The sequence below is a fragment of the Dama dama genome, chromosome 28, assembly GCF_033118175.1.
Source record: "Dama dama isolate Ldn47 chromosome 28, ASM3311817v1, whole genome shotgun sequence".
Taxonomy (NCBI): domain Eukaryota; kingdom Metazoa; phylum Chordata; class Mammalia; order Artiodactyla; family Cervidae; genus Dama; species Dama dama.
In genome coordinates this window covers 28,298,860-28,325,628 of record NC_083708.1, presented here as the reverse complement: position 1 = coordinate 28,325,628, position 26,769 = coordinate 28,298,860, and the positions used below count along the sequence as shown (strand labels likewise).

The window sequence follows — 26,769 nt, the reverse complement described above, 5'->3', positions numbered from 1 at the left end:
ACCTGTATTGTTCACAAGGGGAAACTTGACTAAATATTATGCATGCAATAAGTGACCCAAGTCTACTATTTAATATTTGTATTTCCAAATTCTGACACATTCTCTGGTACAGACAAGAGGATTTTCTTACTTTGTCATTCATGAACAAAATAATTCTGCAGATTGTTCAAGTTTATTTTAAACTTTCTTTAGACAGACTCAAAATTACTGAGAAGAGACAATGCAGACTGTAAAGTGAAGTTTATTAAAATACTCACCCATTGTGTACTGCGGCTCTAGGGTCACTGCTGCTCTTCACTTTGATCATTAATAGTGAAAGAAGAAGGTAGAACATAGCCAAGCCAAAGCACAAACGGTATACAGCTTTATAGCCAACCAGAATACTACAAGGGACCATTCCTTTCTCATTCTCACAAAATCCAGGAATCTGAAAAAATAAGAATTTCTAATCTAGAATTTTTTCAAGGAAAAATGACAATTCTGTGTAATTAAATTAGCTTAAGGTTCAGAAAATTGAAGTTTGCTTTACAGTTTATGCTGAAATGTAATCAAGGTAAGTCTACACACTTTCATTAACAGAGGTTTAACTCTTTTTTCACTTATGTGCACACAGGATAAACTACAAATGTCAATCCTAAAGTGAATGCCTATTTTAACTTGCAGACTTATTCAAACTTATTCTAAGTTTTTTAAAAACTTACATTCCACTGTGATATGCTGAATCACATGTATAAAAGAAAATCACAATCAATAAAAGTTTAAAGAATTACAGAGTAATTGAATCAGTTTCTAAATACTAAGAGAACAATGATGGCTTTTCAAAGCCAATGCTATTTAAAATCATTCTGAGATCTGGTCCCTGATTCTACAAATATTTTTGATAATGGATAGATCTGAAAGTAAAGTGAAAGTGAAAGTCGCTGAGTTGTGTCCAACTCTGTGACCCCACGGACTGTCCATGGAATTCTCTAGGCCAGAATACTGGAGTGGGTAGCCTTTCCCTTCTCCAGGGGATCTTCCCAACCCAGGGACAGAACCCACATCTCCCACATTGCAGACGGATTCTTTACCAGCTGAGCCACAGGGAAGCCCAAGAACACTGGAGTGGGTAGCCTATCTCTTCTCCAGTGAAGCTTCTCGACCCAAGAATTGAACCAGGGTCTCCTGAACTGAAGGTGGATTCTTTACCAACTGAGCTATCAGGGATAGAACTGGATTAACAGCAAAATGGCTGGCTGTATTTTAATTTTTCTAACTTAAAATCTTGAAAAAGACTGAAGACCATTTCAGAAAATCACATTGAAAACAGAGTACAAGGAAGGATTTTTAAAATATTTTTAAGTGAAATAAATGAGTGAAACAAGCTAACAGTATCAACTAAAACCATTCACAAGAAGTCAACTGGTTCCATGACAAAACCATATGAATGTCTTTTGCTTATATCCAGGACTTAAGTAAAATTAACTGAGCATCTATTTATGGCATTTACAATGCTACTTCACAACTGTGATAAGCTCATTTCCCAAACTTACATGATTTTTCCTTACCCCAAAGTCAATCATAAGCAGATAATCATGGTTTAAAATGCAAGTTATCTAACATAAATACTTTCTCAATCTCAAATTTTCTATTGTCATTCATCTTTCCTTGGAGGAAAACTTTTATATGCCATCTCTTGATCACATTCTCTCTCATCTTTTATGCGTTAGATCCCTTGAGACTTCTCAAAAAGCAAATGATTAAATCTCAACTCAGCCTCCCTCTAAGACTTGCCATCTTCATCACAAAGATCCTCAAATTAGTAGTTTATACTCAATGGATTTGTTTCCTCACAGCCACCTAACTTACCCTCCCAGTCCTCCTAGGTCCAGCACTCTTAAAACTACAGCTTTTTTTTTTAAGACACTAGACATACACTGGTTGTCATCCTCACACTCCTCTACACCCTTTTTACACAGACATTATCCTGTCATTCTTAAAACTGTTCCTAAGATCTACAAAACATGTTTTTGGTTCTCTTTTTTCACTGTTCCTTTAGAGGTTCCCTTTCTCCACCAACCCCCTTCTGTCAAAGTTCTAGCTCTGCTCACTCCAAATGGTCCTCCTCTTCAGCATATGCTGCCACAGTTTGAATTGCATCTCTATCCTTGATTTGTGTGACACACTCACTTTCTACTTCCTGTTGGACACATACAGAGATACAAATGTAGTGAAGTGCCCCCAAGCCAACATGCTGTGAACTAGATTATGTTCTCGCCATCTCCTTTCACAACCTGACTCCCTGGTGGGCAGCGCGGAGGGAGGGCAGGTGGTAAGTTTAATAAAATACCTTTTCTTTCTTTTTCTTAGTTAACAGTAACATTTTCCTCTCAGTTATCTAGGATCAGAACCTCCTTACTGTTATTCCATCACGGCTATATTTAAACTCAGACCCAGTCAATTCTGTACTCAGGGAATCTATTTCAGGCTCTCTATGCCCTTCTTGGTTACATCATTTTAATAGCCTCTACACTTAACAGCTTGCCTTCTTTCCTAATTATCAGATAAATCTTCCTAAGGCATAATACTTGGCTCAAAAAGCTTTTATCCTCATTCTGCTTCCTGTTTTTCAATTTCTGTATAGAAAAATGTATTGATTCTTAGAACGCCCCTGTTTCCATGAGACCCACAGCGATCCTGACGTTTCCCCGGCTGGAAATTACTTATTTCCTCTTATTATCACAGCACACTCTCTGCGCCACCATCACAATTTCATAAACCGCTTTTACTGTTTGTCTTTCCTAAATAATTATGAGCTACTAAAACTGGGATTAACTATTGTTTTCCTTTTTTACAGTATTCTGTTTCCAACACATTGGAAGCAATTTTATGCATAAACATACTAAAGGTTCAGGGTTCCCAGGTGGCGCTAGTGGTAAAGAATCTGCCTGCCAATGCAGGAGACCTAAGAGAGGCAGGTCAGCAAGATCCCCTGGAGGAGGGCATGGCTACCCACTCCAGTATTCTTGCCTAGAGAATCCCACGGGCAGAAGATCCTGACAGATTACAGTCCATAGGGTCACAAAGAGTCAGACACAACTGAAGTGACTTCGTAGGCACACACACTACAGGTTCAGTTAATCATTTAAAAAAAAAAAAGACTTACCTTATTCAGCTGTTCTTCCATTCCAGGTATCAACATTACACAAGCTACACACACTCCAACAAGCAAAAAAAGCGCATAGATCAACCTAGTTACAGTGGAGTTATTTCCACTAGGACAGCATCGGCACAGCAGACACGGGGCGCTGCCACACAGACATGGGATCTGGGAAAAGAACGTTAAAAATCAGTATAGTTTAAAATGATGCAGTGAAAATTTACATTCTATCTACTCAAAAAAGGATGAAGTTAAATTAATTAACAAGTGATTTGGTTCACATGTTATGTAGAAACTATAAAACTTGGGAACTTCTGGGTAAAAATGAGGCAAAATAAAGCAAAAAAAAAAGTCTGCCCTTTATATCAAGCAAAATGAGTAAACTCAGTTAAAAAGAAAAAAAGAAAATAGCAACAAGACTCAAAGTTTAGCCGAGAAACAAAATGGAATATTCTTAATTACAATCAGATCTCCAACTCCTACCTTTTAACCCCCAGAAATCAAGCTGAAACCACAAAAGTCTGAGGTTTCTCAGATACTTCAGAGAAGGAAAAGAAGTAAATTGGTATTCTCATCTTTTCCCTTTTCTGACTTGGTGGTGGTGATAATCACCAAGTAAAAGTTCCTATTAGAATTAGGAAAAATAGGATTAAGTGGACAAGTGGGGTGAGCTAGCGTTCTCCAACATAATTCCACACTAAACTAGCAGTAGATCCCAGGGGAAAAGGCTTTCTCCCTGAGGCAAATACCAGTAATGGAATTTAACAATATCTCAGAAAGGCAAAGAGAAAGTATTCTTGTAACAACTGACCTTAATCTAGGCTGAGCTCCACCATACTACCAGATACAACAGGAAGGGAGTATTGTAGAAGTCAGACAGACTACAGTAACCAATATAAGGTAGCATCAGAAGTACTTATACTAAACTTCGATATGGTAAAAATAAATGCCATGGCAACAACACAAACAGACTTTAGCAAAAAATTAACAAATATGCCCCAACCAAAACAAACAAACAAAAAAGGCATTTGAAAAATCCAATCTGAAATAAAACGTAACTCAGTAAGAAAAGGAAACTCCTTAAAATTGGTTCACCTGAAGCAAAAAGGAGAATTCGAAAAGAAAAGAACAGAACAAGTTGAAAAGGAGGACTGCAGGGCTGAGGAGAAACAAGAAGGGGAAAAGCCTGCTTAAAAAACTAATTATCACAGAACAAAACAAAAATGCTGAATATAAAAATATTGATAGATAAATTCTGGATAAGTACCATAAACTCAGGCCAAGACACAGTAATAGTGACCAGACTTACCCTACTGCCTCCATCCATGGGGAAAAATAAAATCAAACAATGGTTTTTCAGAGAGTTAACAAGAGGCAATTTACAATACTTAATTTCTGAGAGAGAGGAAACCATGTGAAGTCTATGACTGCCCAATTTTTCTGCCTGGGAAGTTTCCAGTGTAGGCCAGCAGTCTACTGAACTGAGGAGACATAGCTGGGACAGAGTTGAGAGTTTAGGGAAGTGAAGGCAGATAAGAGTTCATAGGACATAAGAAAATAAAGAAGAAAGCTATACTGAGATTGAGTTCTGGAGATCTGCAGAGGCTTCAATTTCTGTCTTCAGTAGAGCACTAATCAGCAGAAGTATTTGATTAAATTCTTCTAGGGGGCAGGGCGGGGTGGTATTAACAACCAGAGTGGGAAAGACGTTATAATCCATGAGGCCCTGAGTAAAATTATAAGACTTTTACTACACAGTATTGGGGGGGGGGGGGGGGGGGCAGGGAGGTGCAGCGGGCCAAAACTGCCATAAGGCTAAAAAAGCCACTCCAATCTCAAAAAGCCTAAAAGCATACTTTGAAAAGATTCTCTTCAAATAACTCACCTATGTCTAAGAATAGCAAGGATTAAAAAAAAAAAAATAACATATCCGGCTCCCATCAAGGTAAAATTTACAATATCTAACAGCTAATAAGAAATTGGTAAGCATGCCAGTATGGAAAATACAGCTTGTATGAGGAGCAAAGTCAACAAATAAAAACCAGCCTGAAAATTACACAGATAACTGAATTTAATTATAAAAATGGCATTCCAAAATCACTGAGGATGGTGACTGCAGCCACCAAATTAAAGGATGCTTGCTCCTTGGAAGAAAAGCTATGACAAACATAGACAGCATATTAAAAAGCTGAGACATCACTTTGCCAACAAAGGTCCATATGGTCAAAGCTATGGCTTTTCCAGTCGTCATGTATGGATGTGAGAGTTGGACCATAAAAAAGACTTAAGTGTCAAAGAACCGATGCTTTCGAATTGTGGTGCTGGTGAAGACTCTCGAGAGTCCCTTGGATTGTAAAGAGATCAAAGCAGTCAATCTTAAAGGAAATCAACCCTGAACATTCACTGAAAGGAATGTTGATGAAGCTGAAGCTCCAATATTCTGGCTATGTGATATGAAGAGCTAACTCATTGGAAAAGACTGATTCTAGGAAAGATGGAGGGCAGGAAGAGAAGTGGGGGGGGGGGGGGGGGGCGGGCGGCGGCAGAGGATGAGATGGTTGGATGGGATCTCTGACTCAATGGACATGAATCTGGGCAAACTCAGAAACAGTGAAGGACAGGGAAGCCTGGTGTGCTGTAGTCCATGGGGTTGCAAAGAGCTGAACACGACTTACTGATTATGTTATTTTAACTATACTTCATTTGCTCAAGTAGAGGAGAACACAGCATGTCAAGGAAGGTTATGTCCGTATCAAACTTCTGAAAATGAAAAGTAAAGTATCTGAACCAAAAAGTACACTATAGAAAAGGCAAATGAACTTGAAGACATAGCAAAAGGAACAATCCAAAATGAAAAAGAGATAAAAAGACTAGAACAAAAACAACAGAGAATCAGTGTTGTGAGACAACTTCAAACAGCCTAATACACGTCAAACTGGGGCTTCTGAAAAAGAGGAGACAGGACAGTCCTTTTGAGGAAGTAATTGCCAAAATGTTCCTAATGAAAACTGTAAACTCACAGATCCAAGAAACTCAACAAAAATGTAATGAAACCTACACATCAAGTTATATCATAAACTGTTTAGGGCTTCCTTCCTGGCTCAGTGGTAAAGAATTCACCTGCCAATTCAGGAGATACAGGTTTGATCCCTGGGCAGGGAAGATCCCAGGTGCCGTGGAGCAACTAAGCCCACGCACAACCACAACTACTAAGCCTGCGCTCTAAAGCCTGGAAACTGCCACGGCTGAGCCGGTGTGCTGCAGCTGCTGAAGCCCGCAAACCCCAGAGCCCTGTTCGCTGCAAGAGAAGCCACCACAATGAGAAGCTTGTACACTGCAATGAAGAGTAGCCCCCGCTCACCCCGACTAGAGAAAAGCCTGTGCCGCAACAAAGACCCAGCACAGCCAAACATAAATGAAATTAAAAGAAAAAAATGGTTTAAAAAAACAAATTGCTTAAAAACAATGATAAACAGAAGAATCTTAAAAGCAGGCAGAAAATGAAGGCACATTATATAAAGAAGAAAGATATCAGACTTCTAGTAAGAAATATTACAATGCAAAAATCACTACTGAATGAAAACTGTAAGTACAGAAGTTCATACTCAGCAAAAATGTCTTTGTAAAGACATTTTTAGGCATAGGAAAAAAAACAAAACTAACAAATCTAAACTATCAGAAATGTGAAAAGAAAGTTACACCAGAAATGTGGATCTACATAAAAGAAATGAACAAAAAGAAATGGTTAACAGTGTGTTTTTTTTACATATAATAGGTTACTTAAAAAAGATTATTATCTTTTTAAAGCAAAATAGCAATGTATTCTGGGTGGTTATAACAAAGATGGCAGTAAAATATGTGACAGTTACAAACAGGCTATAAAAGGAGACGTTCAACTATACTACTGTATACTTAACTTAGAAACAGAATGGATATGACACAAAAGCAGTGCAGTAAGTTAAATACGAGAAACCCTACAGTGACTTCTAAACATGCAAACAAAGGAACACAGCTGGTAAGCCAAAAACACAAAAACACACTAAGATATCGCTAATGCAAAATAAGGCAAAAACCAGGGAAAAGAGACCACGAACAGGTAGGATAAACAAAAAACAAATAGAAAGATGTTGATTTAAGCCCAAACGTAATCCATACTCACATTAAGTATAAAGAGGCTAAACACTGCCTAATAAAAAGCCCATTGTCAGATTAAAGAGTTAAGATCCAACTCTATCTTTTCTACAAGAAACCCATTTAAACATAAAGACACACACACAAAAAAAAAAAAAAAAAAAAAAAACATAAAGATAGAACTGGTTGAAAAATACACACACACACACGTGTGGGTATATATATGTGTGTCTGTGTGTATATACACACATATACACATAAACATACATACCAGTATCAGACAAATTAGATTTCAGAGCAAAGAATTTCATCAGGAACAAGGAGGGCCATTTCATTATAAAAGACATACAGGGAGATACAGGATATTCGTTAAGGAGACATACAACATACAATCCTAAATATTTCTGCATGTAAAAAAGAACTTCAACATGCATCAAAGAAAAATTATTAAAACTGAAAAGAGTAAAAACAAGTCCACATCTATGTCCTTTCATTAACTGAAGTAGGAAAAAAACTCAATATACATGTAGAAAAGCTTAAATAACATCATTAATTGTCTCTGACATTCAGGGAATATTCCATCTAACCAAAGCAGAATAAAAATTATTTTCAAAAACTAAAAGAACACCTAACCAAAACAGAGCATATTCTGGGCCTTAAAACAAATCTCAGTAAATATAATCATACATGTTTTTGTGGCCCACAATGGAATTAAATACTGATCAGTAACAGAAGGATTTATTTCTCCAGAAACTAAATAACAGTCTAACTCACAAGCAGAAGAGGTAAAAAAAGAAACAGAATGAAAATAAGGTATCACATTTTTGGAATGTACCAAAAGCAATGTTTAAAAGAAACCTACAGTTTTAAGTGGCTATGTTAGATAAAAGTAAATAAATCAATGACCAGAGCTTTCATCTTAAGTTACTAAATGAGCAAATTATAGCCAAAATAGGCAGAAAAAAGAAATGATAAAGATAAATCCATGAGATAAAAAACAGTAAAGAAGAAAGTCAGTGAAGCTAGTTTTAGAAGACCATTATAATTTAGAAACCTACAGTCAGACTGATCAGGATAAAAAAATAGCAAGAAAGTGAACACGCAAATCATCAAAACCAGAAATGTGAGAGAAGACATTATTATTGAGTCTGTGAGCATCAAAGGATTATAAGAGAAAACTATGAGCAATTTTATTCAATAATTCAACAGCTTAGATAAAACAGATAAACTCCATGAAAAATCCAAACTACCAAAAATCATTCGATGAGAAATATATAAGATGAATGGTCCTGTAACTATTCAAGAAATTGAATTAGTTAAAAACCTTCACAGGCATAAGGAGCTTCACTAGTGAATTCCATTAAACATTTAAAGAATAAATCAAACCAACTCTACCCAAATTCTTCCAGAAAACTAAAGAGGCAAAAACCTGATACAAAATCCAAAGATATCACAAGGAAACAACATAGTGATATCCTTTATGAACATTACAAAAAAAAAAAAAAAAACCCTAATATCCTGTCAAGTCAATAATACAAAAAGTATACAAAGATCTGTTTCATTTTCACAAATGAGAGTGGAAACCATGACTCCATCCTAAAGAAAAGAAAAAAGCAAAGTGACTCAAAAAATCAACAGTTCTTCTAGGATCCATAAGTTAGGTGAGGTCACACGCTAAGTCACTGCCCCCAAGACTGAAAGACAGACAGGAAAATACAGGGAATCATCGCTTATTATAGTGTCCACAAGTGGAAACTGATTTGGGAACCAGTGTGTAGGAAGGAAATCCTGAAAGATAATCGAAGAACTGCTGGAGTCTCATCGTGGACAAGTCGGAGAGTTAAAAAAAAAAACAAACAGGAAAACCCAGTTAAAGGGCCCTGCAAATTTGTGAATTTTACTACTAGTTCAATCAGGTTCTCATAAAACATGAGAGAAAAATTCCTTCCAGCTTCTTGTAGGAAAGGAGACATCCATTTTAAAATATATTAGAACACTCTTCTCTGAACACCTGACCTCAAGAGAAACTAGTTAAATAGAGTAGTCTAACTTATTTAACTAGAGGATAAATAACCTAGGGGAAGAGAAATACTAAACTCGAGCTTATTCAAGTCATTCTCTCCCATTTAAAGGGGGAGAGAGGGGAGGCTGAGGAACATGTAGGAAGTTCACAATCCAGAGGCATAAGCTTACTGAAAGACTAAAATCTAATCAGAGAATAATGGAATGTTTCTCTTTCACCCACACCTCACCAGGACACAATCAAGTTCCTTTTTCCTGGTACATAGTGTCTGGCTATCAGGAAAATTACTGACATTACAAAAGGCAAAAAACACAATTTGAAGAGACAGAGCAAGCATCAAAAACAGACACAGCAGAGATGTTAGATTTATCAAACCAAAAATATAAAACAACTATAATATGTTAAGGGTTCTAATGAATAAAGTAGACAGCATACATGAAGCAGAAATGAAAATCCTTAAAAAAAAATAAGCTAGAAACAAAAAACAGTAGCAGAAATGAAAAATGCAGACATGGTTGAGGAAATAATTTCTAAGCTTAAGGCTGTATCAATAGAAATTTCCCAAACTGAAAAGCCAAGAGAGTAAAGACTGACATTCAGTTCAACAGAATATCCAAGAATTGTGAGATAACTGCAAATGGTAAAACATAATGTGAATATCACAAGGAAAAGAAATGTTTTTTAAATGACAGACTTCCCCCAAATTAACAGACATACACACCCCACCCTCCACAAAAAAAAACAACCAACAACAAAACCCCTACACCTAGATAAATCACTTTGAAGCAACAGAAAATACAAAATTCTAAAGGAGCCAGAGGAAAAACACCTTACCTCCAGAGAAACAAAGGATGAATTATTGATATATTCAAATTTTCCTCAGACACGATGCAAACAAGAGTAGAGTGAAATATTTTAGTGTTGAGAGGGAACAACCCACCAACCTATAGTTCTGTACTCTGCAAATTATCCTTCAAAAGAAGAAATACTTTCTCAAATAAAATGGAATTTATTGCCAAACTCTAGACTTGCTTGCAAGAAATGTTCAAAATTCTCTAGAGGAGGAAAATAATATAATTCAGAAACTCTACATATAAAACTACTTTTATAAATAAAAGTAAAATTAAGACTTACTTTTCTTATTCTTAGTTAAGCTAACTTGTTTGCTCAAAATAAGAGCAACAATGTATTGTTATATATGCACATTTATGTTAGACACATACTTCTATATACATGTGTGTATACACATAGGTGTGTGGGTGTATTTAATGAATGACAGTAATGTAGAAGGGACAGGAGACAGGAATTAGGATTGTTTCCCTATTATAAGGTATTAACACTAGCCATAAAGTGGTACAGCATTATACAGAAGTGTGTAGTATCATAGTATGCTGTTACTTCAAAGTGGATAAGCTGTAAATGTGTATTTCAAATTCTAGAGTGCTACAGGCTGAAAATCACATGATGAAAATCTAATGCACAAGGTGATGATATTATGAGATAGGGCCTTTGGGAAGAATTCGGTCAAAAAGGCAGAGCCCTCATGAATGAGATTAGTGCTCCCATAAAGGAGGCAGAGAGAGATCCTCACCTCTTCAACTATATGAGGACACATCAAGAAGTTGGCAGTCTGCAACCCTGAAGAGGGCCTTCACCAGATACAAAAGATGGCCATGCAGGCACCCTAATCTTGGACTGCCAGCCTCCAGTACCGTGAGAAACAAAGTCCTGTTGTTCACATGCCACCCACCCTGCAGTATTGTTACAGTAGCCCAAATGGACTAATAAACTGGGCAACAACTGAAAAACAGGTAAATAGCACTTTATAAAAATTAAAAGATGTTTAACTGATATGCTAAGAAGGGAGAGAAAACGGAATCATATACAATGCTTAATTTAAACACCCTCCTTCCCCAAAACACAACAGGAAAAACAAGGGCAACAAATAGAAAACAGTAACAAATATGGTAAATACTAGTTCAAATCTATCAATAATCACCTTGGAGACCAGAGGCCTAAATTTATTCAATTAAAAGACAGACTGACAGAGTGTTCAAAAAACAAGACCCAATTATACTGTCTACAAGAAACTCACTTTAAAGACACACAGAAGAAAAGTAAATGGAAGGGGGAAAAAAAATACAACATGTGAACACTAAATGACAGTAAGTGTAGCTGCATTAGTTTCAGGTAGAACAGACTTCAAAACAAGGAAAGATATCTGGGATAAAGAAAGACATTACATAGTGATAAAGGGATCCAATTCTCCAAGAAGATGTTAACAATTCTTAATATGTATGCACCTGATGGCAGAGCATCAAACTGTGAATGCAAAAACTGGTAAAACTGCAAGCAGAAACAGATGACTGCACTGTCATAGTTAGACACTTCAGTATCTCTCTCAGAAATGGACAGACTGAGCTAGAAGACAAGCAGCAAGGACAGCTGCACTCAACACCACCAATCAAATGGATACCTGACATCTACAGACTACTATACCCAATAACCAGAGAACACACATTCTTCTCCAAGAGGACATGGAATATTAACCAAAACTACACTGTTGACAACAAAACACTATCAAACTTGAAAGAGCACTGACCGCTCTCAGACTACAAATCAACTAGAAATCAACAGCAACATGGTAACTGGAAAATCCCCAAATTCTTAAAACTTATTACAAAGTTTTAAGTTTTAAAACTTAAATTCTTAAAACTTATCTAAAATAAACACAGAAGTTTATTTTTAAAAATTTTTAAAAATCTGAATTAAAGTAACACAATTTATAGAAACTTATGGAATGTAGTGAAAGCAGTGCTTTTAGGCACATTTGCAGCACTGAATGCATTTACCAGAAAAGAAAATCTAAAATCAATCATCTAAGCTTCCATTCTAGGAAACTAGAAAAAGAAATGCAAACTAAACTGAAAGTAAACAGAAAAAAAGAACTAGACTAGACACCAATGCAATCAAAGACAGAAAATAGAAGAAAGACCAATGAAAACAAAACATGGTTCTTTGATCAATAAAATCAATAAGCCCCAACCAGGCTAACTAACGAAAAAAGATAACACAAATCACTAATGTTAGAAATCAAAGAGAGGATGTCACTGTAGGTCCTGTGGACATGAAGAGGATAATGAAAGAATACTATGAACAATTCTATGCCCACAAATTTGAGAATCTACATAAATGGACAAAATCCTTGAAAGATACAAGCTGCTAAAACTCACACACAAGAAACAGACAATTTGAATAGACCTCTATTAAAAGAAACTTAACAGCCTTCCAAAACAGCACTAGGCACAGGCAGGTTCACTGGTGAATTTTACTAAATATTTAAGGAACAATTACATCAATTCTCTACAATCTCAGAGAACACAAGTAGAGGGAATATTTTCTAACTTATTCTATAAAATAAGCATCATTCTAATAACACAACCTGACAAACACATTATAATAAAAGATTAACCTTTCTCATGAATAAAGGCATAAATTCTCAACAAGATATTAGCAAATTAAATCCAACAATGTAGGAAAAACAATTACACACCACAACCAATGGGATTTGTCCCAAAAGGCAAGACTGGTTTACATTCAAAAATGAATTAATGTAATCCATCACATCAAGAAGATAAAAATTATATGATCACATTTTGGATACATACAATGAATTTGACAAAACCCAATACTCATTCACAGGCTTCCCTGATAGCTCAGATGGTAAAGAATCTGCCTGCAACTCAGGAGACTCTGGTTTGATTCCTGGGTCAGGAAGATCCCCTGGAGAAGGGATAGGCTACCCACTCCAGTATTCTTGGGCTTCCCTGGTGGCTCAGCTGGTAAAGATCTGCCTGCACTGTAGGAGACCTAGGTTCGATCCCTGGGTTGAGAAGACTCCCTAGAGAAGGGAAAGGCTACCCACTCCAGCGTTCGGGCCTGGAGAATTCCCTGGACTGTATAGTCCCATGGGGTCGCAGAGAGTCGGACACGACTAAGCAACTTTCACTTTCACTACTCATTCACAATAAAAATTCTCAATAAACTAGGAATAGAGGATAACTTTCACAACTTGGTAAAGAATATCAAAACACCTACAGCCAAAGTCACAGTGACTTGTGAGAAACTGGGAGTAAAAACTTAGAAGCAAATGAGATGTCCTTCAGGAGGTAAATGGATAAATAAATGATGATACATTAAGACAGTGGAATATAAGTCAGTGGAAAGAAGAAATGAGTCATTAAGCTCTGAAAAGACATGGAGAAACCTTAAACAGATACTACTAACTGAAAGAAACCAATCTGAACAGGTTACATACATACATATATCTACAGTCACAGCTGTATGACATTCTGAAGAGGATGAAACTATGGAGACAGCAAAAAGATCAGCAGTGGGGAGCTGGTGGAGGGATGAACTGGCAAAGTACAGAGAGAATTTTCAGGGCAGTGAAACTACTTTGTATGCCTCTATAATGGTAGACACGTCATTATATATTTGTCCAAATCCACAGAAGGCCCAACACTAATAATGAACTCACGTAAATTACAGACTTTGGGAGATGATGATGTGTTAGTGTAGGCTCAGTAACTGTAACAAACGCACCTCTCTGGTGGGGAATGTTTGCAACAAGGGAGGCTATGCATGTCTGGACACAGGGCATAGATGGGAAATCTCTATCTTCCTCTCAATTTTTCTATGAAGCTAAAACTGGTTTCTAAAAATAGTTTTAAAAAAGCATACAAAAGGTTAATACACTGTAATCAGGTGGGGGTGAGCTGGGAGAAAGCAAATTTGGTTAAGCTTTTGAAATTCAATAAAATTAGTTTACCATATTAACAGACTGAAGAAAATTACCACCAGGGCCATCTCAAAGAATGCAAAAAAGTAATTTGAAAAATTCAATACCCATTCATTATAAAACAAATTTAAAAACTCACCTAGAGCCAGACATGCTGGAGTGTGAGGTTAAGTGGGCCTTAGGAAGCACTACTAAGGACAAAGTGGCAGTGATGGAACAACCCTAAAAGACGATGCGGTCAAAGTGCTGCGCTCAATCTGCCAGCAAATTTGGAAAACTCAGCAGTGGCCACAGGACTGGAAAAGGTCAGTTTTCATTCCAATCCCAAAAAAAGGCAATGCCAAAGAATGTTCAAACTACCACACAATTGTACTCATCTCACATGCTACCAAGGGCATGCTCAAAATCCTCCAAACTAGGCTTCAACAGTACATGAACAGATGTACAAGCTAGATTTAGAAAAGGCAGAGGTACCAGAGATCAAATGGCCAATATCTGCTGGATCACAGAAAAAGCAAGAGAATTTCTGGGTGTATTATTATACCAGTCCACCATGTTTCTCAAGAAAGCAAGAGGCATTTTTAAATATGAAGAAATTCACAGATTTCAATATCCATGAATTCTTTTGGAAGAAATCTATTAGATGACCAAATGTGATCAATTATGAGATGATACATAAAAAAAGCAACAAAACTGAGAGAAGCTATGGTTTTAAAAAACGAATGCTCAGAACTATGAATCCCCTTAAGAGTACAACAGTGGTTTTCCATCAGAATCACCGTTGAGAATAGTAAACCACAATGCTGGGACCCAGTCAGCATTTCCAATAAGTTTAATCCAGGATATACTTTAAGAATGACTGGTTTAGTTCTAAGATTAAACAACTGAGGGAAATACGGTTATAAAACAAAACAGTCATATAAAAAATAATACAAAGAAATTCTAGTTAAAGTTGGCAAACTGAATATATAAATTACTTTAGAAACACCAATAAAATGAAAAATAAAAGATTTTTAACCAAAGGAATAAAATTAAAAGGTAAACAAACCAAAAAAAAAAAACCAGAATAATACTGAGTTAACAGGTTAGAAAGTTAAATTCTAAATCATCAAAGGAAAAAAATTAAGCAATAAAATTTGTACAGGATCATCAAACAGATCAGAATAGGTGGTACCACATACCTTCATAAGAGGTTGAAGGCAGAGGTGAAAATAAAATGATTAGTTGAATTCTTTTTTTAAAGTGCAATTAAGACCCTTAGATTTCATTTCATTTCTTATACTGGCCAATTGAAGATGATAAGGCAGGATGTTTCAACTATAGCAATATTGACATCTGGGGCCAAATAAGTCTCTGCTGTTGAGGTGCTATCCTGTGTATTGTAAAACATTTAGCAGTATTCCTGGCTTCTACCCACTTGACGCTACTGGCACCTTATTCCAAGTTGTGACAATGAAAAACATCTGCAGGTATTGTCCAATGTTCCCTGGGGGACAGCTGAGAACCACTGCTCTAGAAACATCTCTTGAGATAACTCTTTCAGAACCTCTCCTGATGAAGAAGTGTTTAACATTCAGCAATTCCTTTACTTTTACATTTTTCTGTTAAATTCAGAAAAAATTAATTCTGTTTAAAAATATATGTTCAGCACACTACCACTCCTTAAAAAGGTATTTCTGTTTATTCATCCATGTGTATGCATGCATTGAGAGAGAAGAAATGTGGTGGGATTTTGTTGGTGACATTTACATTTTGAACTCTGCATGGCTTGGCTATTTATATCAACTATGAATCATTTCTACAAAATCAAGTCATTGTACTAAAAAATAAAAATCTAGCAAGAGACTGCACAAAACTAGCAGTCAGGAATCACAAGCTTCTCAATTACTTAACATCTTGGGCAAAAAATGATAGTTATTGTGTACAAAATACAGTGATTCAAAAAGTCAACACTACTCACTAGCATCATTTTAAGACTGGGGTGGGGAAAGCACTTAAGTAAGCATCAACTGCTGGTGATGCTGTAGTTAGAGGGTTAGGTGGCAGTCCACCTATGTTTATAAAAATGCTTAATCACCAATCAGATAGATAGCCATGCTTGAACCAAGGATTATGATCTAATTCTAGACCACTAAATAGCAAAAACACAAAACAAAAAACCCCACAAAATGAAATTTTAAAAATTAACACTCCAAACTCTGTGATACACAGTAGTATCACAAGTAATTTTTTACACTTTTTCCATAGTTCAGACATTTTCTACTGTTTTCCAAAACAAACAAAAAAAACTTTGTAAAAATTGATTAAGTCTAAAGAAACCTGAGCAAAGAAAAGAATGAGGTTCATTTTCATTCTGGCTTAACTGATCTAAGTTAACGACCTGAATACTTTTGAATACCTGACTAAATTTCAATGTGTCAAAACCTCTAAGTAAATGAGCATATTGACTGTTAAGACCGTGGAAGAAAGGGATTTGTAAAATACAAGGCATATTCTCTTTTAATCACTATTGAACTGCACTAAAACTGAACAATTCAGAAATAATGAGAGACACCAGGAAACAAAGGGGAAAAAATAACCAGAATCGCCTAGAACCACCTAGCCTCTCTAACCACCAGAGACCTAATTACTGGAAGGTAAGAAAGTGTCTCCTTGTTACCATCTTTCCAGTGCACCTTCATATTAACAGTAACTAAAAGGCTGTGTCTGTAGAAGTGTGACTAAGGAGAAGGAGAACTTAGTTGTAAAAATTTTAATAGGAATGTAATTTTTCCCACATTGTTCACTAAAACGATTTAAAACACGTTTTTATTAATCCCCCAAATCTATTTTTAACCATAATCGTCCTCGAGGCAAAAAAGACTGATCATCACAGGCCTAGAAATTGAAAACAAAATGGAAAACGTGTATCCCTCCTTTTAAATCTTTACTATATAAAGAACATGCCCATTTGCTAACTGGACAAAATCAGACTTTACAAATAGAATTACACAACATCTCACCTCCCTCAATTAAAACAATTCTATAATAATCATTTTGCAATACATTAAGTTTATTACCTTAATTATGCCTCTTATAAGATACTTAATGATTTCAAGTAGATTCTCTACTTTCTTACTGAGATAAAAATATACCAGCTTTGAAAGAAAGAAAAATATACCAGTTTTCCACGCCCAGCTACAAGGGAAAAAAAACTGCGTTTGTGTGTGTGTGTGTGTGTGTAAAATCAAGACAATGACCTGGGTTGGAGTAACCTCTATGTAGTATTTTACTAAAATTTAACATTTACAGTTCAAGCTACATTGAAAACTTTTTAAAAAGAGATATGCAAAAACAACAGAAATGCTACCTAATGTATATAATGGAGTCATCTGGGAAGTCAGACAAGCAACTGTTAGAAACAGAATTTAGAAATCATGGGTTAAAGAACTAAAATTTGAACCCAAATATCTCGCCCCATATTACAAATACCTTTATTAACTGTAAAGTCAATTTTTGTCTATTGGGGGACGGGGGAGTGTTTATATCAAATTCAAATTTATTTGTACCACCCGAATCAAAAAATCCTGCCACTATAATGAAGAATGGTTTCACTCTAACAACGCTATCTAATCAAAATGCAACGTACACCAAATTAAAAGTGAGGTGTCAAATTACACAAGCATCTTTCTGTCAAAAAACAGATATCTGATACCACAGAACTGACCAGCTTTTTCAAACACTTATTTGAGAAATACATCATTTTCTCATATCATTAAGCTCGAGGACTCACTCCCAGAGTTGGGGCTGTTTAAAAAGCATGTAACTCTATCAGTATTACTGCCGTGCCCCACATATCCGTCATTTAACTGCAGTCTGCGCGACAGAACAAAGAGGCCTCCGGGAATGGCAGTGCTGCAGTCTGAGGTCGCTGGGAGGAGATGACGAGAAGAGATGGGGTACTCCACAAAACGAAGCGGCCTAAGACCTTTGTAGGAAAGGCCCAGGCAGACATAAGACATAAAGCACAAAAAGGGACCTGGAAGAATAGGGAATAGCCTTCATGAAAAGCGGGTGGGGGAGGAAAAACTACTAGCGCTCAGCTTGGAATCTCCCATCCGGGTCATTCACTCATGTTCACTGCTCCTCGTGGCGACCCGGGGTCGGCTCTTCTAAAGGCTCAGAGCCGCCAAGCTGTGTCGGAGTGGCCAATGGAGATAAGGAGAAAACGGGAAAGAAAGGCCTCCCTGTTGGGTGGGGTAACACGGTCCCGCCGGGCCTCACCCAGGCCTGCTCGGGGGCTTTTCTCTTTCATCTCTCATGCTAGCACCCCTCAGGCCGCTAACAACCAACTTACCCAGCTCGCCATGGAGCACAGCCCCAAGACGCCCCCCATCTCCACAACGTCGCAGGAGTAGCGTATGCCAACAAAATGGAGACAGCAGCTCCCCTCGTCTTTCCCAGCTTATTTACTAACTACAACCCACTTCCGGCGCAGAGCCCACCCCGCCCCCTCAGTTGCGTCACTTCCTTCGCGGCCTGGGCCGGGAGGGGGATGGCGTCGTGCTGGGTTGCGCACGCGCGGCCCTGGGTTCCAAGCCTCTGTTGTTCGGCGATAGTTCTTCTAATTCAGGTGGCAAAGAGCGTCTTGTTTTTCCACTTTCGCATCTTTTTCCCCCAACTTACGTTCTTAATTTATTCCTGAAGCCCACTTATTCCTACTCATTTGGGTGCTTCCAATTCTATCACTGTTTGCGGCTGTAACATTTTAATTTCTTGTCCTGTTAAGATGTTACAAGAAGTTGGCACATTTAAAATTTGTACATTAGTTAAGACTTACGAATAACAACGCAAACATGTTATTGATTTTATTGAATATCACGAGGTGTTGAGGAGACATTTATCACCCAATAAGCTATAAACATCTTTAAAATTATTTTGACCTACAAAAAGGGTAAAGTGAAAAACGTTATAATCGTGAACTTTCCTGTCTTCAAGAAATAACATTTCAAACCATTGCTCCCGATTGCATCGCTCCTCATCCTCCACCAAAAGATGGTCATAATGAATGAATGTCAGAGAGGAACCAGCAATCTGTGCTACAATGTCTTCAATTTACTGACTTGCAAATTGCTCTTCAAAGTGGTTTTAACCAATATAAACTTTATCCAGCAGTGAGAATTGTGTGTCACATTTTTATCAGCACCAGGGGTTCTCACACTCTAATTTAACTAATAAAAGAGAAGTGAAATGTCTCATTATACTATCAGTCTGCATTTCCCTGATAACTAGTAAGGTTGAAAACTTTTTATTGACTATTAGGACATTCTCTTCTGAATAAAATGCCTTTTCAAGTATTTTGCCCATTCATCAATTGGGTTATCTATTCTTTATTGATTTGTAGACAGTTTTAGTCTATTTTTGGATACAAATTCTTCGTTTTGTGTGGAGCGATTACATCCCCCAATCTGGACTTCCTTTTTCTTTTTGTGATATCTTTTGAAGATTTGGCAACCCACTCCAGTATTCCTGCCTGGACAGAGGAGCCTGGCAGGCTACAGTCCATGGTGTTTCAAAGAGTCGAACACGAGTAACACTTTTTGACAACACCTTAGCATGTTTTAAAATTTGTTATAATCAAATTTAACAAACTTGATCGTAAAGTTACATGATTTTGTTGTTTAGAACTCCTCACTAGTATCAAGATTTTAAAGACATTTTCCTCCGTATATTTTCTTCTAGTTTTAAAGTTTTGCTCTTAAATGCTTAGGTTTTTAATCCACTTAAAGAACTGATTTTGGTGTATGGCAAGAGGTGAAATCCAATCAGTGATATGATGGTAAACTGGCTCTTTAGGGGAAAAATAGCCCTGATACATAGCATTTGCAGATTTCTATTGTAAATACTCCCACTATGGCAATTCCCATCTATCAGTGTTTGAAGAAGACACTTGTGGAATTCTTGACCATTTAGGAATTGTTTGATCTCGTGCCAACATACCACCAGGTCCGACTCTATTCTAGTTTTTCTTATAGATAACCAATTGTCCTAGTATAAATTAGAGAATAATAATCTTTTCTCGCTCATCTGTGATATCATTGCTGTCATACATCAATTCCCATACACATGTTTCTGAACTTTATGGATTGGGTTGTCTATACATAGTTTACTAACACATTGATTTAATTATAGTTGTGTCTCTAATAGTTTTAATTATGGTTGCTTTAAAATAAATCTTGATATCTGGAAGGTTTCTATACTTTATTCTTCATACTTGTTTTGGCTGTTCTTGATCCTTTTCTTTTCTCTACACATTTTAGTCACGTGTTCGAGTTTGGATGATAAGTCATATAGTCTCAGGAGTCATAAGAGTGATTGTCGCTGTTCAGTCGCTCAGCTGTGTCCAGCTCTTTGTGACCCCGTGAACCCCATAAAAGTTGGGTGTGTAATGAATTTGACTGTAAGTTTCTTAGTGGTTAGAGAGTTTCTCAATGAGACATTTTTAGCATTCTAGATTGGACAACACTTTATTATGTAAGATTAAACTTTGTGAGACTGATTTGTTAGTGTTATTAACCCCCACTTACTGTGAGAATTATCCCCTCCTCCTAATTGTTTTGATACCCTCTAAGGAACAATATACCCACTGGTTGTAAATCAATAGCAAAGTAAATAATTATTAGCTATAATTAACAAATTGTCTACTTGCCGGCTGTGAGAAAGTTAAAAAGATGGCTTTTTAAGATTTGTATTCAAACACAATCCAATACATGTTTTCAATACAAACCAGCAATTCAGGAGGAGCAGTTTCCCTAGGCTACTTTTTATAGCACATCAAAGTTATAATGCCAAAGCACAAATTACTTACAAAGTAAGTAAATTAGGAGTTTTAAAAGATGCTAATTGCTTAGTTCTCTAATGGCGTGACCTGATTCAGGAGTCGAATTTAAAATATCTCAAGTGAGCAATTTTCAAAAATATTAGAATAATAATTTTTTGAGATGGTAATAGGTAGCCACTGTCAAAAAGATTTCAAGTAAGTTTAGGTGGTATTGCACACTATATTCTTGTGATTAATGTTGCACATTAACATTGGAAACTTATTTTACTTTTAAAAACCTTTTTTCCCCCCATGAAACATGTATTAATATCTATCATGAAGGATGGACTGCCTAGCCTCCTGGCCATCCTCCTAAAATATAATTTTTCATAATTGAGCTTTTTGACCATTAGATCAAAAGACTAGATCTTTCTGAGCACTAGAGAGCTCAAGGTTATATTGGTGCCAAGAATGTGAGCAGGCTCTATGTTGCCAATTAAGGACAAGATATAAATTTTGGCATTAAAACAAATGGAATTGAAAATTAATAGTCTCCTGTATTAATAATAAGAACAAGACACAGGTCAGAACAGACATGGACAAGAAGTGGGCTGAGAGAATTCCGGAATATTACAGTCAGGGTTAAGGTTTTCCTCAGGAAACATTCTGGATTCATTATCATATATGAATGAACAAAGAATCAAAGCTCCCAAGTAGAGGAAGATTGTGATAATTGTAACCTGAGAAGAATGGAAAGCAGGGTTACCAAGGTTATCCTGGTAATAGTAAAAGTTTCAATAATACATTAATAAAAATCAACTTATGCCAAGGTAATACCCAGGATGAACTTGGCACAAAATTTACCCTAATGTAACCAAATAAGTAAGTTACTCTGAAATCTAGACCTATTGACTATCAGTCATTGAGTATTATGAGAATATCTACCCAAGTAATAATTTTGCTTTCAGAAAGTACCTTCATGGGAATAAAACCGTATCTTCAGTCTAAAAGAAAATACTTAGTTTTATGTTTTCTATGGCAATCTATGCCTAGGTTTCAAGTCAGAAAAGGATCAAAATACATCTTTGCTCCTTAATATTCTGAAAATTACTATCTAATATGTAAGGAGACCCTTTTTATTATCCCTAATTCTCAGATTATATTAAAATACAAGTTTAAGAAAAACAAGAGTAGGCCGTGCTTCAGATTAAATTCATACAGCATAGTTCATGACTGATTTTTTTTTCTCCAGAATAAGTGTAAATAATGATGTACATGCGTGCTAAGTCGCTTCAGTCATGTCTGACTCTTTATGACCCTATGAATTGTAGCCTGCCAGACTCCTCTGTCCATGGATTTCCCAGGCAAGAATACTGGAGTGGATTACCATGCCCTCCTCCAGAGGATCTTCCCAACTCAGGGATCAAACCCATATCTCTTAAGTCTCCTGCATTGGCAGGGGGGTTCTTTGCCACTAATGCCACTGGTGAATAATGACAGATCTTTTTAAAAATTAGTTATGGATGCCTTATAGTCACACACCACTCTTTCTTGAGGGTTCATTATTACAGTGATATGGAACTGACATTCTAGGTTTCCTGGCACTGTACCTTTTGGAACTACCTTGCACTAACTCCTGGGCTGCTGCAGTTCTTGATCCCTAAAAATTAGCACTGTTGAAACTCTTAAGAGGTTGAGATTTTCCCTTTCTTACTATCTCTGCAAAACATAGACTGTGAAGAAATTGGCTCAGTATCTCATTCAGGGACTGGCACTTTTAGGAAGCATATGGAATGTACAGAGTTCCAGTTGCAGATTATCAGTAATGACCTCAAGGACAATTTCCACTGTTATCTTGGCTGATTGCTGCTGCCACGATCCACTCACGGTCCACTGTTTTAGCGGTCATCCACAGACAATTCTTCCCCCACTACTTGTTGCTGGAGATGCCCATGTCCAGAAGCCAGCAGTCTGTAGCCTTCTGCCCTCCCCTGTCATTCCTCACCCATACCCATGACGAAGTAGGATGGTATCTCGCACATCACTTTAAAAGTTCCCAGTTTAACCTGGATGAGTGTCCCTCTGCCAAGGTCAACTGAAGTCAGACTTACGTTTGGTCCCAAGGTTGTCCTGCCTTTGTACAAATTTCTGCATAAACTTTAAAGGTAATTTCTTAATGGGCTACAGCTACGGAACACTGCAAATAGAACAGATTTTAAAAGGAAAATAATCGGGTTATATTTCACTGTACATTATGGATTATGCTATTTAGTTCTCCTGTCCTCAGTAGACCAACACTGAAACTATTGATGGCTAAAACATCTTGGACACTTGAAATAAATTGTCTTAAAGGATGAATAAAATTTTACATCTAGAAGGAGAGAAAAGGCTTATAAAGTATTTTATGGTTGTAATTCTAAATGTAAACAGGTTTAAATATTTTACTATATGTTCTATAAGAATAAGCCAGAAATAGATTAGGACACAATAACCTATAGGGGTCAGCATAAACTTAGAATTGTAAGAGACTATATCCTGATTAAAGATATGGTTTTGTTAGTGATTTTGATATTTAAAATGATAATAATAATAATATTAAAGGCACACTCCCCTAAATTATTAACCTAATACTAAAAATATAAATGAACAATTTTCTTTCCACACAGATTTTTTTTTTCTTCCCCAAATCTAAGCCAGTAATTTTCACAGATAGTCAGATATATTTAAACCAGTGAAGCACATGACTGCAAAAATATAATATTTATTTCAAGTAGAACATATGCACATTTAAAGACAAAGAGCAAATATTCCCCATCAAAATAATGAAGTAAGTAGAGATTAAATGTTTTAAAGAAGGACTGATGCTGAAGCTTAAACTCCAATACTTTGGCCACCTCATGCAAAGAGTTGACTCATTGGAAAAGACCCTGATGCTGGGAGGGATTGGGGGCAGGAGGAGAAGGGGACAACAGAGGATGAGATGGCTGGATGGCATCACCAACTCCATGGACATGAGTTTGAGTAATCTCCGGGAGTTGGCAATGGACAGGAGGCCTGGTGTGCTACGATTCATGGGGTCACAAACAGTTGGATATGACTGAGCCACTGAACTGAACTGAACTGAACTGAACTGAATGTTTAAAATGTTTTTTTATAAACACTAGGAATGATTACTTGATGAAATGCTAGTGGCACTTCTAAAACATTCAGCATCTCAACAACCCTTAGCCGAAATATGTTTAAGATTTACTGATCTCACATAGAAGTTGATCAAATATAATGTTACATATAATGAAGATATATTAAAATATTAAAATCAAGCATTCATGTGCCAAAAATGTAACTTGCTATGCTATATAAAAAAGCTAACTATTTCTGTTTAAGCATCCATCAGATTTTTGAATTTTATTAAATATATTATTAAGGTAATGTCTAAATCAGTGCTTTGCAATAGGAATATAAGGCACATCTGTAATTTAAAATTTTCTAATAGCCACATTAAAAAGAGACAACACAGATAAAATTAATTTAGTTCAACCCAATATACTGGGCTTCCCTGGTGGCTCAGAGGGTAAAAGAATCCACCTGCAATGCAGGAGACCCAAGGTCAATTCTTGGGTTGGGAAGATCACCTCGAGAAGAAACTTGCAACCCACTCCAGTATTCTTGCCTGGAGAATCCCATGGACAGAGGAGGCTGGTGGGCTAACAGTCCACGGGGTCACAAAGAGTTGGACACAACTGAGCAACTAACACTTTTCCTTTCAATATATCCAAAATATCATTTCATGATATTAAAATAAAATAAAATAAACTATTAAACATTAAAATAAATGACATTAAACATGACATTAAAATAAAAACTATTAATGTGTTTTACAATATTTTTCTTTTTTTCTTTTTTATTTATTTATTTTTTTTATATTTTTTTCATAAGTCTTCTAAATCTAGTTTATAACATACCCTTACAACACATCTCAATTCAGATCAGCCACGTAATGAGTTCACTAGCTTTCTACTGGACACTGCATATCTAAAGCTGAGAGAGAAAACTGAGGCAGTTATTCAGGTGATCCAGTCCAAGCTAAACAAACAAGCCAACGTACTTTTCTTTGCATAAATTATTTAGATACTTCAAGATAAAGTAGGTTTAAGCCTGTGTATTTACTTCAGGTGTTGAATCTGTTTCATCTAACTGATATTTTGTATAAAAATCAAATCTGTTAGAAAGAAGGGTAGATGTTAAATTCTTTCAAGTATTTTGGCTATCACACTGCTTTTTTTTTTTTTTTAATTGTTTTGCACGGAGTGTTCCCTTGTGCTGTGTGTGCTAAGTCACTTCAGTCACGTCTGACTCTTTGCAATCCAATGGACTATAGCCAGCCAAGCTCCCCTGTCCATGGAATTTTCCAGGCAAGAATACCAGCGTGGGTTGCCATTTCCTCCTCCAGGGAGGGTGTTTCCTTAGCAGTTCTCTTTTTATCTAATTTTATTTATTTATTTATTTTTGACGGTGCTGGGTCTTCGCTGCTGTGAGAGCTTTTCTCTAGCTGTGGAGAGCAGGGGCAACCCTCTAGTGGCCTGTGGTGAACAGGCTTCTTCTCACTGTGGTAGCTTCTCTCTGTGTGCGAAGGCTCTCAGTAGCTCAGGCTTTAGTATTTGCGGCTCCAGGGTGCAAGCTCAATAGTTGTGACACATGGGCTTAGTTGCTACAAGGCGTATGGGATCTTCCTGGATCAGGGATCAAAACCAAGTCTCCTGCATTGGCAGGGGGATTCTTTACCACTGAGCCACTGGAAAGACCTAATATTGCTATTTTCAATTCAGTCACTCAGCCGTGTCCGACTCTTGCTGACCCCATGGACTGCAGCCTGCCAGGCTTCCCTGTCAATCACCAACTCCTTACTCAAACTCATGTCTATCGAGTCAGTGATGCCATCCAGCCATCTCATCCTCTGTTGTCCCCTTCTCCTCCTGCCTTCAATCCTTCCCAGCATCAGGGTCTTTTCCAATGAGTCAGCTCTTCGCATCAGGTGGCCAAAATATTGGAGTTTCAGCTTCAGCATCAGTCCTTCCAATGAACATTCAGGACTGATTTCCCTTAGGATGGACTGGTTGGATCTCCTTGCAGTCCAACGGACTCTCAAGAGTCTTCTCCAACACCATAGTTCAAAAGCATCAATTTTTCGGCACTCATCTTTCCTTGTAGTCCAACTCTCACATCCGTAGATGACTACTGGAAAAACTATAGCTTTGACTAGACCAACCTTTGTTGGCAAAGTGATGTCTCTGCTTTTTAATATGCTGTCTAGGTTGGTCATAGCTTTTCTTCCAAGGAACAGTGTCTTTTAATTTCATGGCTGCAGTCACCACCTGCTGTGATTTTGGAGCCCAAAAAAAGAAAGTCTCTCACTGTTTTCATTGCTTCCCCATCTATTTGCCATGAAGTAATGGGACCAGATACCATGATCTTAGTTTTCTGAATTTTTAATTTTAAGCCAACTTTTTCACTCTCCTCTTTCACTTTCATCAAGAGGCTCTTTAGTTCTTCACTTTCTGCCATAAGGGTGGTGTCATCTGCATATCTGAGGTTATTGATATTTCTCCGAGCAATATTGATTCCAGCTTGTGCTTCATCCAGCCCAACATTTCTCATGATTGTACTCTGGATATAAGTTAAATAAGCAAGGTGACAATATAATATCGATGTACTCCTTTACTGATTTGGAACCAGTGATTTTTCCAAGTCCAGTTCTAACTGTTGCTTCTTGACCTGCATACAGATATCTCAGGAGGCAGGTCAGGTGGTCTGGTATTCCCATCTCTTTAAGAATTTTCCACAGTTTGTTTTGATCCACACAGTCAAAGGCTTTTAGT

General features: G+C 36.9%; 1 protein-coding gene across 1 annotated transcript in view; it reads right to left on the bottom strand.

Moving 5' to 3' along the window:
• SERINC1 (serine incorporator 1) overlaps positions 1–18,569 on the bottom strand; it is a 31,653-nt gene extending 13,084 nt beyond the window's left edge. The window contains exons 1-3 of the mRNA XM_061131867.1: positions 18,431–18,569; positions 3,146–3,307; positions 258–427 (exon numbers count right to left, since the gene is read on the bottom strand). Of these exons, the coding sequence (XP_060987850.1) occupies positions 258–427; positions 3,146–3,307; positions 18,431–18,469 (371 nt within the window). The 5' untranslated portion in view covers positions 18,470–18,569. The remainder of the gene's footprint in view (positions 1–257; positions 428–3,145; positions 3,308–18,430) is intronic.
• Positions 18,570–26,769: the final 8,200 nt, after the last annotated feature.